This window comes from Camelina sativa, chromosome 16 (assembly GCF_030686135.1).
Source record: "Camelina sativa cultivar CO46 ecotype springtype chromosome 16, ASM3068613v1".
Classification (NCBI taxonomy): Eukaryota; Viridiplantae; Streptophyta; class Magnoliopsida; order Brassicales; family Brassicaceae; genus Camelina; species Camelina sativa.
In genome coordinates this window covers 18,939,737-18,959,341 of record NC_141895.1, presented here as the reverse complement: position 1 = coordinate 18,959,341, position 19,605 = coordinate 18,939,737, and the positions used below count along the sequence as shown (strand labels likewise).

At 35.0% G+C, this 19,605-nt stretch overlaps 2 protein-coding genes and 1 pseudogene across 3 annotated transcripts; all 3 read right to left on the bottom strand.

The window, feature by feature from the left end:
* Positions 1-10,764: 10,764 nt before the first annotated feature.
* Positions 10,765-12,515, bottom strand: LOC147925716 (putative F-box protein At2g02030). The gene is made up of 3 exons (XM_087492736.1): positions 12,449-12,515; positions 10,995-12,031; positions 10,765-10,782 (listed from the first exon to the last, which is right to left on the bottom strand). Exons 1-3 carry the CDS (start codon positions 12,513-12,515, stop codon positions 10,765-10,767), a joined length of 1,122 nt encoding a protein of 373 aa, XP_087348862.1.
* Positions 12,516-12,970: 455 nt separating this feature from the next.
* On the bottom strand, positions 12,971-17,625 carry LOC104750695 (receptor-like protein kinase At5g59670). The gene is made up of 13 exons (XM_087493532.1): positions 17,501-17,625; positions 16,612-17,147; positions 15,985-16,468; positions 15,344-15,488; positions 15,162-15,233; positions 14,990-15,061; positions 14,852-14,920; positions 14,602-14,765; positions 14,238-14,470; positions 14,034-14,160; positions 13,880-13,945; positions 13,610-13,799; positions 12,971-13,526 (listed from the first exon to the last, which is right to left on the bottom strand). The coding sequence occupies exons 6-13, from the start codon at positions 15,007-15,009 to the stop codon at positions 13,136-13,138; spliced, it is 1,260 nt and encodes a 419-aa protein (XP_087349658.1). The 5' UTR covers positions 15,010-15,061; positions 15,162-15,233; positions 15,344-15,488; positions 15,985-16,468; positions 16,612-17,147; positions 17,501-17,625; the 3' UTR covers positions 12,971-13,135.
* On the bottom strand, positions 15,340-17,616 carry LOC147925715 (putative LRR receptor-like serine/threonine-protein kinase At5g59680; annotated as a pseudogene). The gene is made up of 4 exons (XR_015585489.1): positions 17,501-17,616; positions 16,612-17,147; positions 15,985-16,468; positions 15,340-15,488 (listed from the first exon to the last, which is right to left on the bottom strand). The product of XR_015585489.1 is annotated as a putative LRR receptor-like serine/threonine-protein kinase At5g59680 (transcript).
* Positions 17,626-19,605: the final 1,980 nt, after the last annotated feature.

Here is a 19,605-nt window from a genome sequence, read left to right as displayed (position 1 = left end):
AAGTTCATCACAACAAGGAGCAAAAGAACAAAATACTATAACTCCCCCACAATTCATAGTTCCCACAGAATTGTTGCATTCCTTTCCTACTCCCCCTGCTTTAGAACACAATAGTTAAAAATAAACACTTGAACACAATACTTCAAAGCATTTTGGACAAAGGATGATTCTGAATCAGCTTGTGAACTACATCAGTTAATCTCCGAAGTGCCTGAGCCGTATCAACCAATGCTCCATACAACATCTCCTCATTTTCTTGTCCAATCTGTGGCACTCGAATGCTACCCAACTGAATTACCTCGGAGTTTGAAGAAGATCCCTCATCCATTTGTCTTCGAACTGACATAGGATCTTTATTTTCAGCAAGCAAGTTGTGCTTAATCGCATAAGCACGCCCAGTTCTAACATCTTTAGTGTAAAATTCAACGGCCACTTCTTCCTCTGCATCCGAATACTCAAGCGGACCTTCTTGAAACTTAAGTGTCTCAAAAATTGTTCTAGGGAAAATCCCATACCGAGTAGGATCAGTCCAATTGATCTCCATAACTTGATCATAAACCAGTCGTCCTAAATCAAATTGAATACCCTGAATCAGCTTATACACAATTTGAGCACGTTTGACTGAAAGATGATTCCTATGTACAGAAGGAACCTAATTGAAAGCCGCCAACATCAAGAGCGCTGCAACATCTCCAGGAAGATCTCTGACCATCAAACTTGACCAAGGTAACTTATCTTTGCCACTCAGCACTGCTGCGAGTTCATTCTTACTTAGCTGATCAACAGCTGCATCTGCCTCCATCTCAACTCTTGTCAATGTTTCAAGATTAAGCGCCTCATTAATCATCCTAGGAGAAAATTCATACCAATGGCCCCTAACAAACACTTGAATACCATCCCTAGATTTCTTATCTGGCAAATTGGCATAAAACTCACAAACCACCTCTTTGACATACACAGAAAGATCTTGTACCGAAGTATGTAACCCAAGATCCATAATCTTACTCATAATCCCTAATTCATCAGGTTGAGAAAAATCCAGTTGTCTTTCTTCTATAAACTTCCGAGAAAAGAACTTTGAGTACCTTGCTTGAGCAGTTTTCGACACAAACAAATCGGATCGAAAATTTCCCTTTGCACGAATACTCTTGCCACTCGACTCAGCAGATTTTGACCGCTTAGTCTCCGAAGTAGATCCTTGCTTCATCTTCCTCCGTTTTAATGTGCGACGCTCAGGTTGATCTTGCACAGAGATTTCCTCATCCTCCTCAGTCTCTGAAGTGATTTCTTTCCCTACAGGTTCTGTTTCTTCACAACCAATTTCTTGTGCCAATTCATCCTTCGAGGATTCATCACTCAATTCGTCAACCAGATGAGGTCGATGAGAAACACCATCATCTCGAGTTAACTTTGATTTCCTTCCCCCTTTCACCAACCCTTGTCGAGTCGCTCTCACCATCCTCTCTTTGTTGTTTTTTTTTTTTTTTTAGTCGCCGATACACCCAAAGCTATTAACCACAAGATTTATTATTTTCCGATACAACCGAAGCCATCACCCATCATATCTTGAAAATAAAATATTGAAACCCAATCAACCCAAAAATTAAACCGGTTTAAATAAAATATTGATTCACTCAATCTTGAAACCCAGAATTTCCTTGTACTTGTTCTTGACCAGCTCCAATAAGAATCACATCTCACACACGCCAAGAGAATTTCTCAAAGTTGAGAATCGATTAAAATCTAATGCCTTCGTGAATATAGCTGCTAGTTGATCTTCAGTATCAACATGTTCAATCAAAACTTGCTTTTTCTCAACCAGTTCTCTGATAAAGTGGTGTCTCACATCAATGTGTTTGGTTCTTTAGTGTTGGACTGGATTCTTAGAAATATCAATAGCACTTTTGTTATCACAATACACTTGTAATACTCCTGAATCCATCCCCAATCTGCTGACATCTGCTTCATCCATAATAATTGAGTACAACAACTCCCCATAGCTATATATTCTGATTCAGCCGTAGACATAGACACTGAATTTTGTTTCTTACTTAACCATGCAATGAGATTATTTCCTAGAAAAAAACATCCTCCACTAGTACTTTTCCGATCAGTCACACTCCCAGCATAATCAGCATCACAGTATCCAACTAAACCCTGATTCGAACCTTTAGAATACCAAATCCCGAAATCAACATTTCCTTTCACATACTTAATAATCCGCTTGACTGCTTCTAGGTGTGATTGTTTTGGATTCGACTGATATCTAGCACACATTCCAACACTGAAACTTAAATCAGGTCTACTAGCAGTGAGATATAACAAACTACCAATTATCCCTCTGTATTGCTGAACATCCCCTTCCTTTCCATCAACATCTTTTGACAATTTCAGTGAAGCGCTCATAGGTATCTTGGCTTCTTTACACTTATCCATCTGAAATTTCTTAAGAAGCTGCCTAGCATAAGTACTTTGTGAAATAAAAATTCCTTGATCAGACTGAGTAATCTGCAATCCAAGAAAGTATTTGAGTTCGCCAACCATACTCATTTCAAACTCTTGTGTCATACTACCCACAAAACCATCCACCAGCCTCTTAGATCTACTACCAAAAATAATGTCATCAACATAAATTTGAACCATCATGATATCATCATTTTGTTCTAAGACAAACAAGGTCTTGTCAACTTCCTCGAGTATAACCCTTCTCCATAAGAAAACTAGTTAGCCTTTCATACCAAGCCCTTGTAGCTTGTTTTAACCCATAAAGAGCTTTCTTTAATTTATAAACATAATCTGGTTTAACTGGATCCTCAAACTCCTTGGGTTGTTCAACATACACTTCCTCCTACAAAATCCCATTCAAGAAAGCACTTTTGACATCCATCTGGAATACTTTGAAGTTTAGAATGCAAGCCATCCCTAGAAACAGTCTAATCGACTCAAGTCTTGCTACTTGTGCAAAAGTTTCTTCGAAATCCACTCCTTCAATCTGTGTATACCCTTGTGTTACCAATCTGGCCTTATTGCGAACTACAACACCACTTTCATCAATCTTATTCTTAAAAATCCATTTGATACCAATAATATTTACATCTATTGGTCTCTGAACCAGCTCCCATACATCATTACGCTCAAACTGTTCAAGTTCTTCTTCCATGGCAATAATCCAAAAATCATCATGAACAGCTTCTACATGATTCTTTGGTTCAATCATTGACACAAAACACTCATAAAACACTGTCTCTAGAGTTGTCAAGTAACTTGTCATCTTTTTGAAGTCTATTTTAACTCCTATAGTCTTTATCTTTTCATTCAAATCTCCAATGACATCAGATGCTGAGTGATTTTTATGAACAAGTTGAAACACTTATGGCTGTGAATCAGAAGCCTCTACTTCAGACTCATCTTTATGTTTTCCCGTAGTAGTTACTGGTTATGTGTCACTGTCTGAACCATCATTGTTTCCCACTGAACCAGACCTATCATCAAACACTACATTCACTGACTCCATAATAAGACCAGTACGTTTGTTATACACCTTGAATGTTGTACTACTCTCTGCATATCCAAGAAACATGCCCTCATCACTTCTGGAATCGAACTTCCCAAGATAATCCTTGTCATTTAAAATATAACATTTGCAACCAAAAACATGGAAGTAGCTCAAGTTTGGTGTTTTGCCTTTCCACAGCTCATAAGGTGTCTTAGTTGTATTTCTTCGCACATATACCATGTTAATTATGTAACAAACGGTATTTAAAGCTTCAGCCCAGAACTTCTTAGGAACCTGATTTCCATGAATCATTGCCCTTGCCATTTCTTGAAGAGTTCTATTCTTCCTTTCTACAACTTCGTTCTGTTGTGGAGTTCTTGGTGCTGAATACTGATGTGCAATCCCATGTTGATCACAAAAATCCTTCATAGCCTCATTTTGAAATTCTCCACCATGATCACTCCTTATCTTTTTGATCCCTCCTCGCTCATTAAGTAATTGTAAGGTTAGAATTTTGAAATTGTCTACAGTATCAGACTTCTCTCGAATAAATCGAACCCAGGTGTACCTGGAATAGTCATCAACCAACACAAACACATATTTCTTTCCAGTTAGACTTTCAACCTGCATTGGTCCCATTAAATCCATGTGAATCAGATCCAGAACTGATTTTGACTGAACATCTGGAACCTTTTTGTGCTGAATTTTGACATGTTTTCCATGGTTACACGGTCCACACACCATATTGTCTTCCCCTTTTAGCTTTGGTACCCCTCGCACTATCTCTTTATTCACAAGTGTAGTAAGATTCCTTGTATTCATATGCCCAAGTCGCTGATGCCAGAGATCAATGCTAGCCTTAGCACTGTAACACTTGATTGGCTCTTTCTCCCACATGTAGCAATTGTTTCCAGACCTTACTCCATATAACTTGACATTTCCTGTTTCATCCAAAGCTTTGCAATCAACTTTTGTGAACAGCACCGACAATCCTTCATCACAAAGTTGACTAATACTTATCAAATTAGCTCTCAGCCCCTGAACTAGATAGACATTCACAAGTTGTGGAAGTTCAGCATCACACGTTGTACCCTTCCCTTGTATAAAACCATGTACCTCCTTTTAGTTTCTTGATATTTTGTAGATTGCTCTTGGTTCCAGTCATATGCCTTGAGCACCCACTATCAAAGAACTAAGGTTCTGAGTCATTTTGTTCCTCAGTAATCATGGGCATACTACATCTGGATCCTGATTCAGAAGCCTTGTTTAATTCCGGTTGATATAGATCAGTTTTCTTTATCCATACTTGTCTTCTAACTCCATTCCAGAAAAATCTTCCTTGGCGCTTTAGAGCACACACCTTTTCCCAAAACCTGTAACAATATCGTTTGTAGTGCCCAATCTTCCCACAAAAATAGCATCCCAAAAACTTTTTAGAGACACTTGTAGTTGTTTCTTTCTCAGAATTAATCATTCCAGCAGACACAAACTTGGTCAACTGTGGTTTTGCTCCTCTGTTATCTGTAAATCCCAGTCCTTTATGAGTTTTCTCAGTTCTTCTATAGCTAGATCTTATCAAGTTGCTTTGTGCCTGCAAACATATGAATCTTCCTATGCTGCTGATCCAACTCCGATTGCAATTCTGTGGTTTTTTCTTTCTCTTTACACAGCTCCTCTTCAAGTTTGTCTGCTTTTGCGGATAAAAGTAACTTTTCTCTCATTAACTCTAGCGAACCTTTAGCAATCTTTTTCTCATCCTCCAATTCATTCTGCAAAGATATGACCAGTGTCTCAAGTCGAAGTTTTTCTTTTATCAGTACTTGTTTCTCTTTTCCTAGAGCAATAAGTGTGTCTCGCACTTCTTTGTAACTCTGAACAATGTCAAGAATCTCCTCTCCTTCTGATTCTGAATCTGTCACTTCTTCCCCATTTTCAAATTCAGTGATTCCCACCATCGCCACCAAATTTAAGAGCTCTTCTTCGCTGCTGCTGTCATCATCTGAATCATCCTCAATACTAATCATAGATTTTTCTTTCTTATTTTTCGAATTATTTATACACATATCATGTGTATGTCCAGTACCTTTGCAGGTTGTGCACTTGGCCTCTCGTAGCTTGCTCGTCGGATATTCTCGAATAAAATGTCCATATCCTTTACATTCATGGCATTGCAAATCAGCTTTTCTGTCTTCACTTGTCTTCTTGAATGAACCGGTCTTCTTTTGGCCTTGACCTTATTCTATCCTTCTCAAAGCACGATCAAACCTTCGTACCAGTAAACCTACAACATCCTCCTCTCCTTGATCAGTTGTATCTTTGCTTACTGCTAAAGCTATCCCTTTTGGTTTCTTAATTCCATTCAGCTCCATCTCATGTGCTTGTAACATTCCAACCACTTCACCATAGGTAAGGCTGTCTAAGTCATGTGATACAGTTAAGACTGTCTTATATCCCATGAACCTTGATGGAAGACATCTTAGAAACTTTTTGACTAATTTCTGGTCTTTATAGGTTTTACCTAAGGTTAAGGCCTCTTGTGCTAGAGCACTCAGCTTAGAACTGAAATCTGAGATTGATTCATGATCCTCCATCCTTAGATTCTTAAATCTCGATGCTAACATATCCTTTCTTGAGCTCTGCACTTTGGTGGTGCCTTCATAATGAATCTGAAGGATATCCCATGCCTCTTTTGCTGTTTCACACCCCTGAATCAAATCGAACTGTTTTCTCCCAACACTGTAATGAATAGCACTTAGTGCTCTTGAGTTATATTTTGATTTCTTTTGTTCTTCATCAGTCCATTCTGACTCAGGTTTGGGTATTCGCTTGCCTGATTCATCTTTGATTGTAGGCTCCTCCCACTTTTCCAGCACAGTTTTCCAAGCAAGACGATCAATACCTCCTATTATGGGTTTGATCCTTGACTTCCAAAATCCATAGTTCCCATTATCCAAGACAACTTTATTGTTGTTGGTCAGATCTCCGTAGCTATCCATCTTGTCCGCAGAATCTCACCCGTAATATTTCGAACAAGTGCTGCTTTGATACCAATTGAAAGTTTAAGAACTAACAATCTGAACAACAAAATAATGGTTTCTCTCAAACTCCTTTTTGATTAATAAAAAATCTGTTTACAAGTTTGTTCTAAACAATTTTCTTATCTCTCAAAACTCTTTAAAGAAACCTTACGCTCTCTCTAAGTTCTTATCTCTTATCTTTTCTCTAAGACTAAAACTTAATAGCTAGATTAATTTTCTCTTGTTTGTGCTGAAGCTCAACCTAGCTATAGCACCTCTATTTATAGATCTAGGTATTAGCTATTTAATTAGCAAACTACCTAATCTAATCCTAATAGGAATTGGACAATTTTCTTTTTCTTTATGGTTTAGGAAATTATCCTTTTTCCTCATGTTTACATTCCCATTGTAAACATGAAACTCTATTATCTTCTAGATACTTCTAGCATCTTCCAAGTCTTTGTGTAGCCTCCTGCTTCTAGATCTTTCTTTGTTAAATGCTGACATACACACCTTGCAACTCTATTCTTGTACTAGTGTCCTATCCTTCTGAAATAGTTCAAAACCTTGCAGCTTCAACATAGGTGACGTAGCTACCGTCATTCACGGCCATCAATAGCTCCTGCTATAGGGTTCAATTGGGCGGTCCGTCCGTGGGCGAGCCCATGTCCATTATGGACAGTCATGGCCACGCCTAAAAATAATATGGTCTTTTTAATGGACAAAAAACCATTGGGCTCGAGGACAAAATGGAAATAACGATTTGGACAGTGGACAGCCCAAATTTCTTTTAAATCTAGGTTTTACAATTTGGGAAAATGTTAGTTTCTTCTTCTCTTCTTCGAGCCACTCCTCCATCGAAAGTTTGAATCTCCATCTTCAAAGTAATCAAATAGAGGATTGAATTTTTGTCCATTTTGCCTCTAAAGTTTATAAACATTTTGGATTCGTGTTTGGTAACTGTTCGACGAATTGCCTCTGAGGATGAGGTTCATTGCTTGTACATGTTATTATTATTGCTTATACATTATTTCAAGTGTTAAATAATTGACAATGGAGAGATTTTAGTATTTTACCATAACTTTGTAGTTCGTAAAGCATAATTACAAGAGTTGTTGTCGAATAGCTAAAGTATAAAATTTGATTTTACTGCATTAGGCCAATTATCTTAGCTAATTAGAGTGTATGTCACTTGGGGTTGGGGATTGGTTAAATTTGCAGCTCTAGCTTGATTAGGCCGTAATTAAGTAGCACTTGTAATAATATTTTATCTAAGATAAAATATTGATGTTTTATATGTAAGTTCAATTGCCAACGATTCTTTTCATTTCATAGTACGTGTGCTTGCCGTGGCTGATGAGTCATGTGACTTCTTTTAATTGCAATGACTTGTGAGAAGATCTTAACTATACAATTTTAGCCATCGTGGCATTGTTAATTAGCTAACAATTTCGCTACATACTCTAAATTAATTCAATAACATACAGTTATAATCATGTTATTCATAATTGTAAATCTATCAACTATTTTTTATAAGAGAAATTCCTTTAAATACCACTAAAATTTTGTTTTTCCCAAAAATTCCACATTTTAGTTTTTTTTCCAAAAATACCACAAAATTTTTTTTTTCAAAATTACCACAAACACAAAAAATTGATTTTTAAGGATTTAGAATTTTTTTTTTAGGTTTGGGTTGACATATTTAGTTTTAGGGTATAGTTTTTAGGAGTATAATTTAGTATTTAGAATTTCTGAATTAGTTTTTAGTATTAGAACTTTAGTTCAATTATGTGTTATTTTTGAAAAAAAATACATTTTAGTGGTATTTTAGGAAAAAAAACTAAATTGTGTTATTTTTGGAATAAAAACATATTTTTGTGGTATTTATGACAATTGCCCTTTTTATAATTAGATTTTTTTCTTAATGATCATTAACTCTTTTGTAGTAAATAATCAATAGACACATTTCATATGATATCAGTTTTAGAAAAAGAAAAGACACACTTGTGATTGATCAAATTTTTTGTGTTTGTATTATAATTTTAAAAACTAGTGGTAGAGATTTCTAGTTTGTATTTTACTAATTAAGTTTATATAATTACTCTTGTTTTCTAAATTTTTCACCATCCCAAAATCTAAAACTTTCGAATCCATATGAATTAAAAAATTCTCACTAACATACACAAAAATATCGATAAACTCCTTAATTTACTTGGGAAAGAAAATGCTAATTTTTTTTTCCTTTGACAGATTTATTGTGTTTTTAGAAAACAATCCTGCAAACCCGGAAAGAACTCCCTTACACTAACTATCAAATCAAAGAGAAAGATTACGTCTATGCCAATTAATCCTCATCAAGAATGTATATGTGAAAATACAGTTTTAACATAGCGCTCTAAGTCTCAACCATGCACGCCGCAACAGTGTTAGGAATCTCCAAATAGGAATTGCATAAGATAGGGAATAGAATTCTAATAACACTAGAATAGTACCCGCGCTACACATCAAGATTATTTTTTATTTTATTTTAGTTATATTCTTTTGTGTTTTGTTTTTTTTTTCCGATTTCATAATATCATATATGTTGTTAGAAATCAAAATTCATAAGTTCTTGCTAATTTTAATAGTAATTTTGTTTTTTTTGTTATTATAATTTATATCATCTTATGATACTTCAGTTTTTTATTTCATAAATTTAATTTTTGAATATATTTATAATTTTATTACCTTAAGATATAAGTTTAGGGATTTCAAACCCTTAGTTCTTGATTTGTTTCTCATTTACAAACCCTCTTGAACAAATAGAATTCATGATGCTTTGGTACATAATTTTAGGCTATTTTTTGCTTTAAAACTAATGTGATTCTATCATACAAAACATTTGTAAAATATGATATTAATGATGATGGAAATATAAAAGAGATTATAATGATGGAGATCATTTCTTTTTTACAATCTAACACAATGTTTTGTATTTATTTTAGATAATTTTAGTATACTTGAATATTGATGTGCAGCCCAATTAATATTACTTTTGATATCAATGATCTTCAGTCACACTTAATCAGATAAATCAAATTGAATAAATCCCTAACTCCACCAAATCCCGAATAAGATAGTATAAATAACAACAAAGAAGAAGAAATTGAGCGTCGTTTCTCTCTTTAGTTTTGTCCACGTAAGATTAAAAAAAGCTGATGTGTATTCATTATTTTAATTTAATTGGGTATTCATTTTAATTGATGTGTTAGTGTCTGCTTCAATACAAAAGCTGAGGTGTCATGCTCTAATGAAAAACATACAACTTTTATTGTATTGATTGATTAAAGCAATAATTTCATCAGTATCCTCATCCATTGTTAAAACTTAAAAACATAGACTTTTCTATAATAGGTGTTGTTCAGTGTTGTGGTCCAATACTGTGATATGGAAATTGTGTTTCTTTTAGGTTTTGTGAACGTAAGACGATAATTATAGAACTGTGATTCTAACGTCTAAAAGAAATTATGGTATGTCTAATTAACTAACTAATGGTGCTGGTTAGTGGTTTAAAAGTTCACTTCATAAGTTGAAAGATCGAAGTTTGCATCTTTCTAATTTTTTACGTAACTATTCACATATTCCAATTATATATATATTTTATTATTTTTAAATGAAAGATTTGAGAAAAGTTTAGAATATAATATAAAACATTTGTTTTTGAACTTCAAACATTTACATATGATTTGGAAGCATATATATGACTATTTTATAACAAAACATCACACACCTCTCTCTAACTGAGTTTGATTCCCTATTATAAATATGTTATCAAATTACTACTAATAATTTATTATTATGTAAAATACTAATAATTAGTGTAAAAAAGGTGTATTTATGTGTGCTTACTTAAGCATCACGTTGGGTCCAAAAAACTACTGAAAAAATAATTTTATTTACTGAGATTAGTTTTTGTTTTAATTAGAAAAGCTGAGATGTTAAAAATATAGGATGAAGTGTATTAATAAAATGTTTTAATTGGAAGAAAAATAAACTGATGTATCAACTCTAAAATTCACCAAAATACTGATGTGTCATGATCTGGTGAAAAACCTTCAAGTTTTATTTTATTGATTGTAAAGAATGAACACATTCATTGTACCACAATGAATAGAAAAAGAAAATATAAAAAAAAATGAAAAACTAGACAAGTAGGATGAGAACCAAGCAACCGAGAACCAATTAATAGATGATCATGAAAAATATTTCATATTAAATCTGAAACTTGAACTAAAAAAAAAATGAGACAAGAAGTCATATAATGTGACAATAAAATCCATTTTCAGAACTTGAAATTAATTCATAGAGGGAGAGACTAAACTTGGAAAAAAAGGAATAAGGACACTGGCACCAAAAGGAAAAGAAGAACAAGACAAGATGTGATATGTAGAGTTTAGGGGTTCAAATAGGAGGGGATCTTGGAATTGTTCAAAGAGCATTACCTTCTTACCATTCTTAGAAATTGCACTAGGGTGGAAGAGCCTAGAAATATCAGGGGGCATATAAGTGAGGTTAATCTTGTTCAAGTCAATGGAGAACATTTTATCCATTTTTAATAATGCCCCTCCGGTGTTGTGGTTAGTGAGCCTCCAAACGTGTTGCATGCCATCTCCATTTGTCTCTAAAGCCCACACAAGACGACGGTCATCGTCTATGCTGCCCAAGTCCATATCAACAACAGATGATGATGATGTCTCAATAATAGGATTTGGAATGACTTGAAACATCTCCATGTGAAGATCAAAAGCAATCAACTTGGTCGCGTCTAGGTGGAACCAATAAAGCCATCCGTTTGCAAAAGTTGGTAAGTTGTCGTGGTTTAAACGATGCTCAGGAAGAGGTGGAGTCACCCGCCTCCATTGCTTGACTCCAAAATCGAAAATCTCGCATGATAAGGTGGTGTCGTAGTTGCTAAGGCTATGTAACCACACTATTTTGTATGTTCCTGTCACGTAGTCTTTTCCAAATCCTGGTAAAGGGATCTTTGACTCTGGGTCATCGTAGTCTATTTGAATGTTGGGAAGAGGCAGCTTGTAGGACCATTTCGTGGCTGGGTTCATCACAGTAATTTCTCTTGTGGAGGCATAGAAGCAGACGAGACCATCAATACTACTGGATATTATCCCACTATCATCACTAGTAGGTCTCCCTTTATCATCGCTAATAAAATATCCTTCTTCTTCTTTTTCTACTAGACAAGCCGAAGACCACTCCAACCTCATCGTTTTATGAGCATATTTCATATAGCAACTTCTTTTATAGCTTCTATAAGAATAGTAAAAACGGACAAGTTTGGGTTCTTGAGTTTTCTGATGCAACATGTGTCTTTGCTTAAATGACATGGACGTTATCATACGTCTCCAGTGTTTAGACACGGTTTGGAATCTCAACAGGGATTTCACTGGAAGTCGCAACATAACTTGTTCTAACACATCGTGGTTAAGTATCGCATCATCAGTTCCCAGCTCCCTTCTTCTTTCTATTATTTTCCATGATGATGCATCATCTCTTGTCTCGTCACTTCTTCTCCAACAACGTGTGCCTTCAGTTCTTCTTTCTCTTTCTGACCACAAAGACGAAGACGTTTTGTCTATTCCATTGCTCTTCCTCTTCCATGATGATGCACCATCGTATTCATCTCTTCTCTTCTCCCTCCAGCTTTGGAACACTCTCTCATCACTTCTTTTCCTTCCTCTCCCTGACAACGACGATGCAATCTTTTCCTTTTTCATGAGTGATGGATCATCTCTTTGACGTGTGTCTTCAATTCTTCTTTCTTCTCTTTGTGACGACGACCAAGAGATGTTGTGTTTTTTGTCGCTCTTCCATGACGATATACCATCGTAGTATTCATCTCTTCTCTTCTCCTTCCAGCTTTGAGACTCTGTCTCTTCACTTCTTCTCCTCCTTGTCTCTGAAGACGACGTTATCTTTCCTTTTTCGTGGCTCTTCCTCTCCTCCATCGGTGATAAAAAATTTACCCTTCGATGTGTCTTAATTAATGCTTCTATTCTACGTACTTTTTGCTTTCTCTTTCTAATTAAGTTCTAACGACAACGACGATCGACCAAGTTATATCTCTTGTCTTCTCAATTCTCATGATCTCTGTCTCCAATTTATAGACGCTTCTCCTACACATACTCGGACTAGGAGTTCTTTCTAGTTTCATATAACTCCAAAACCCTAATGGATCTCAGTGGTGTTTTATTTATTTTGCATCACGCTTCTGTAGTTTTGGCCCTTTTTCTTTTGTATCAGCTGTTTTTATTTAATATTATGTATATAATTCATACAACATATAAAATTATAAATCATATAACAATGGGTCAAATATGCACTATGATATGATGGAATGCCGTGAAAAGGTAGGACACGTATGACGTATCCATTCGCTGGGAAAAATTAAAATTTTGTACAATTTTGTGAGAAGATCAAAGTTATTGGCTCTTATTGCCAATTAAAAAAGATATTAATTTAAAAGTTTTTTGTGGTGTATTATCACACACCACATACATCTTAGCTATGAAACATAACTCATTGATTTATTGATTCGCATATTGCTACAACAAGTAAACACTCAAAATTATCTTGCTCTCGGAACCACCGAAGTATCCAAGCTAATGTTCAGTTCTCCATATTCCAAGCCTCGAGTCTTGCTTATCCTTGAGTTTTCACACAAATGGCACTCCTTTAGTTCGTTGATAACCTGAGACATGGTTGGTCGTTTCGAGGAAGAAGGATCGGCGCATGACGTTGCCAGCTCAAGAGCTCTCCACACAGAATTAGAGTCATAAGCCCCGGCAAGGTTTGGATCAATGATCTTCGTAATATCACCTCGGTTAAGCTTAGAGCCAACCCATTCTGCTATGTGATACTTTTCAGAGATCACGGGTTGGTTTGTGATCATCTCCAATAACACAATCCCGTAACTGTAGACATCACTCTTTGCAGCTAAACGACATGTAGGGTAATATCTGCAAGCCAAGATAAGGGTACATATATACTCTTTTATCACTGAAGAATGAATAAAAAAGTCTTAGGACATAAAAATACTTACTCGGGGTCAAGGTATCCAGGAGTACCAACAACCAGTGTGGAATCATAAGATTCACCTCTAACTTGGAAAGATCTTGAGAGACCAAAATCAGCTAGTTTGGCCTTGAAATTCTCATCTAGCAATATATTGGCAGTTTTGACATCTCTATGAACTATCGGTGGGGTGCATCCAATATGTAAGTACTCCAATCCTATGCAATAGTCGCCACCTCGATCAACTAATTTACCGCAAACCTAAATGACTCAATATCTATTCTACGGTATTACATACCTAGTGCTGTGTCCAAGGCTATTTGTAGCCGAACACTCCAGTTGATGATGGACTTACCTCCTTTCCCTATATATATATAGATATATAGATCCATATAACCATTCGAGTTTTATGAACTAGTGCTACACGTGAAATAACTAGAAAATAAAATTACCTGACAAGTGTTGTTTTAAGTCTCCATTGGGAAGAAACTCATAGATGAGGGCCAAGTGATCTCCTTCATAGCAATACCCAACGAGGCTAACCAAATTTGTATGATGCACTCTCAGAAGGAGATCAACCTAAAAAAGATTCATGTTAAGAAAATGTTGAAACATATAAATAGTATAGTTGGGAAGGGTTACAAAAATACAGATACCTCTGCTTTGAATTGTTTATAGCCTTGTGATGACGATTGAGAGAGTACTTTAACAGCCACCTGATCAGAGACCTTTACAGTACCGTAATATACCATGCCAAACCCTCCTTTACCTAAAACTCTTTGGAAGTTATTTGTTATTTTGATGACTTCTGAATATGTGAACCTTTTGCTTTCTTTATTAGCAAATGTAACATCGTCTACCATTGATGTCCTCATTGGCATGTGTACACCTGTACATCAGAATAAGGATGTTATTTTATCATCAGTTTCGTCGTACCACTTTTTTTTTAATGCAATGGAACAACGACATTTGCAAGATTTGATAAAGTTTTCTTATTTATTAATGCCTCTCTGCAAGTACCTTCCACAATCGTTAACTTTTTCTTTCTGAAAACAAGAAAAATAACTAGTAAAGCAATGACAATGGCTGCAGAAACAACTGATGCAACAATTGGCACAAGAATTTTCTTCTTAGGTGGTTTTCTACATGAATCAGAGACACAAAGCCTTGGGTTTCCTTCTACACTACAAGAAGAAAAAGATTGTTCATGAGACATCAAAGGCACAAACGAGTAAAAAAAATTCAAAAAATATGTTAGAAACTTTCTTACAATAGTTCTAGTCCTTTCTTTCGAAGAACTTGAGGTATTGAGCCGCTAAGATTGTTCCCTCTCAAGTTTCTGTTCAAAACGGCCATGATAAGAGGTTGAATCGTAAATTCATTAGATAGTATGTTGAGATAAGCTTACATAACCAACAACGATTCCATGTTGCCTAGAAACTCCAGCACTCCTCCAGTCAAGTTATTATTTGACAAGTCCCTAATATTAGAAAGAGAAATTATATATGAAATATACATCCAATACATTGGAATATATATATAATAATTTTTTGCCGTCGATCAAGAATGGACATACTTACAGTTCTTCGAGTTGCGTAAGGTTTTGAATGGCAGCCGCTATGTTTCCAGTTAAACCACTTGAAGACAAGTTTCTGGTAAAAAATTTTAAAACCACATTCAAAGTGTTAACGATCATGAATACTAAGGGATTTTGAAGAGTGATTGTGCATATATATATGTGTACTAGTGAAATTTGACTTACAAAGAAATGATTCTCGGTGGTGTGGAGATATCCGTGTTGTTGCAGTCTAAACCATCCCAGATAAACTGTTGAGGGACGCATGGATCGCATTGCGAGTTGATTTTATTCGATCCATAGGAGGCTTCAATGCTTTTTATAGCAGCCACTGACATTAAAGTGTTGATGATGTTAGAAACTAATACATGAAAAAATGTCACGAGAGCAAGGGCGGATCCACGTTAGAGTAGGGAGGGGCAGTTGCCACTGTCAAATTTTTTTAGACTAATGCTATTTTATAACAGTTTTGAATTATACCCCTGGTAATAAATGTTTTTTTGCCCCTGTTACTCAGTTTTTTCTATATTCACACGTTTTTGACATCAAATGCGTCTTCCAATCTATACAAACCCAAGTTAAAAGTCCAATTTGTCTATTTATTTTACCAATATTACAACCCCATATACTTTTAATAGCATTGTGTTACTTAAAAAATTAACCAAATTTTTTAAATGGGTTGTCTTTCTTAAATAAAATTTGAGTTATATTTTTCACCAAAAAACTTGAATTTTTATAGAATTTTTTTTTCGTTTCAGTTAAAATTTGCCCCGGCTAAATTTTTTTTCTAGAACCGCCAATGCACGAGAGTGAAATATCATACATACCGTCAATTTCATTTGTTTCGGATTGCGGAAGTTGGATGACTGTATAGATTTCCAAAGCGTTAAGTAGAGGTGGAAGAGTTGATCTGTTTGTTCTTGTTAGCTGCAAACTGCATTTCCCTTCTTGACAAGTTTTTGGGGTCACACTCTGGACAGTGGTTATGTCATGTTTCTTAGGAATGATAGGATCAGCAAGAACTTCTCCATTCAACAGGATGTTGAATTCTCTGGTATCATTTGCCTGCACGTCTTCGATCTCAGCAAAGTGTGCGTACACGTAATATTGGTCCCTGGGACTTCCTGAAGGCAATTCAATCGTCAATGGGCACTGGCATTAGTAGGCATTGCAGCATTTTTTAGCGCATCTATTGGTGGAGCATAATTGTTGGAATTGTTCACTTTGAGATCTGTGGAAATCTGAGTCCATCCCGGCTGAAATCTGGCTCCATATGATACCCATGTGCGATCATAGACATCTTTCATGTACCTACAGGTGGGAACAATGCTGTTTTAGTAATAATTTCCATATTTTCAAGGACGTGAAACCAACCCTTGTGTTGGAAACAGAACAAAAAGGAGAACATACATAAGCGAAAATAAGAAACATTGATCATACTGAAGTTGACTTACCGGAGATCAGGTCCTGACTTGCTAAGATATGTTTGGGACAAACGTTTCAAGGAACCAGACTTAGTGATATAAGAACCATTTCCCATTGGGCGTACTTCCAAAGCCGATATTAGCGGTGTAGTTTCACCAGTTTTAACAAGACAGATTTGCAACGAGTTTGATGTTGGGATGTGTAAGATCTCTTCCGCTGTACCATTCACTAATGTTTGCAAATCTATCGTGGCCCATAGATTAGGTCCAAGATACAGATCAAATTTTGGCTTAAGGTTAAAACCATCATAATTCCCATATACAAACCTAGCCAATCGAATGAGTCCTGCCCTTCTCAACGTTTAGATTGTAGCAGTTCCTTATTCCATCTGGAAAATGTCTTAGTGTCTCGTATGGCTTTGCATATCCCTCAGGATTTTCTCGGATTCGACCAATTTCTCCAGTTCTTATGAACTCTTTATCCGAAGAGAACCGCAGTCCAGTAAAAGTCTCTTCATAAGGAGATTCTTCATTCCTAGGGAGCCCGCAATCCAAACTGATGAATCCTATTGACAAACATTGTGGAGATTATCAGTGCTTTCCCAAGAACCAAAACGTAAATATTTGTAAACCAAATGATTAATAGTTGAGGTAGAAGAAAAAGGCTATGTGAACCAAAAAACATATATATAGCACTGCCTACACTCGTACCTGGGTTTGGAGACAAGGATGTAAACTAAAATAACTGAATCATTTTAAGTGAACAATCAATCTGTAAACTAGTTTTTATATATTTGCATGGGGCATGTGCCCCCAACCAACCTAGATTCGCCCTAGTAAAAGAATATGTCTAGAAAGCATTAATAAAACATTTGGAAACAAAAGGATGCATATAACAAATAAGATTTCTGATAGTTACCTTGCTGGTCTTGTCCTTGAGCTTTACCCAAATGAATGATGGCCATTAGCTGTAACAAAACCCCAAGAAATTTTTTCATATTTTCTTACCTCCCAAAGAAAAATTAAGAAAGCCATTTGCAACACGGTGGAGGATAAAGGGAGAAGACATATATAAGCAAAAAGAAAGACTTTGTCAAGTCAACAGAAATGAGTAAACGCATTTACTATTCAACCAGGGGAAAAAAAAAGTAAGAGGAAGAAAACAATGTCACAAATCACTATCATGATTTATCTATGGAATATATGGAGCAGACCATGAAGCACGTTAAGTGATAAACTGTTATATCACAGAAAAATCAATTATGTAAGAAATAGTCGAAAAGAATTTTATTTATGTGTTCAATTGCTTTAACTGATTTGTGAGTCTTATAATTATTATGTGTCAGAGTACAAATACGTGAATGAAGAGTAATCACAATACATAATCTGTTTCTTTAGGTTTCAGACAGTTTATATTAGAAATTGTGCAACAATCTCATATATACTAATAAAGAAGCAATCTAAGAAAAATACTAATATGTGGTCGTTATAGTGCTTGAAACACCAATTTTTCATTGATTTTTTTTTTTAAATGAAAACAAATTAAAATAGAAATACATCATAAATATACATTAATGACCAGACTTGATTTGTATGCGTATACCATTTAAAATTTTATTAGATATAATTGTCATTATATTGGATGGGCACAGTGGCAGATCTAGGAAAACTGTTTGATGGGTTCAAAATAGATTCAAACTCACAAAGTTGGGTTTAAAATGGATTCAAACTCACAAAGTTGGGTTCAAACTGATATATATTTGAAATTTTGATGTAAATTAGAACAATTTTAAAATTTTATTGGTGTCAATTGCACCCAAAACACTCAACGTGTCTCCGTCCCTAGATTGGCATCCACTACAAGAAAACAAGCGATTTGCAAGGGAAGATTTCCTAGCAATTCACTCGCAAATAACCTATAGCAAGGGATTTGCGAGAAATAACCATCCCTCGCAAATCGCTTCTCACAAATTAAAAAATCTCGTAAATTTCTCGCAAATTTTGCGAGGAAAATTTTCCATAACATATTCCTCGCAAAGTTTGACTAGTAAATCCCTCGCAATTATTGCTATGCATTTGGGACAATTTTAAAAATAATATATTTTTGTTTTTAATTGAAAATAAATTATATTTCTGCTACGAATTTGCGAGGGAACATAAATTTTATATAAAAAAAATATTAAAATTTTATATAAAAAAATTAATTAAATAAATGACAATAATTTTATTTATTGAACAACTAATGATTTTTCCCAAAATTAAAAAGTAAAATACATGTGTAATATATATACATATATATATATATATGTGTATTATATCGATGGTGTGATTTGCAGCCGAGGAGAGGGTGAATAGCCGATGGCGAAGTTTCTCTGGCAACAAGACGGCGGAGGAGAGCGGGAGGGAGATCGGGAACGTGGTGGTTGTATTAAAAATTTTGAAGTGCAAAAAAAAAGAAACAAAAAGGGTAATTAAGATTTAAGACCTAAATAAATCCAGATTTTCGGTTACCATATATGACTGAAATCGTATTTATATAAACCCATTCAGATCTGGTTTTCTAGCGGATCATTAGATGGGTTTACATAATGCATTAATTAACGTTATGCTAATCATTACTAATTATTTACTAAATACTACTTCATTTTGTTTTAAAAAAGGATATAATCTAATAATTATCATAATTTTGGCTAAAAATTTAAAAATATGTAGAATTGCATATAAAAGAAAATTGGCAATGTTTAACATGTTTTGGAAGTAAATATTGAAATTGTTTTTTTTCTTTGTTTTTTTTTACAAATCTTGCTAGACAATTGCAATGTATGTGCAAGGAATATTAATTTCCTTGCGAATATCTTGTATATCCCTCACAAATTTGCAATGGATTTGCAAAGTTGTCCCTCGTAAATTTGCGATGAATTTGCTATGGACGTAACAGTTATAGCAAGTTCCTCGCAATTTCATTGCAAATTTGCGAGGGATTGTTTCCCTCGCAAATGTTCCTAGCAAATTGATTGTTTTCTT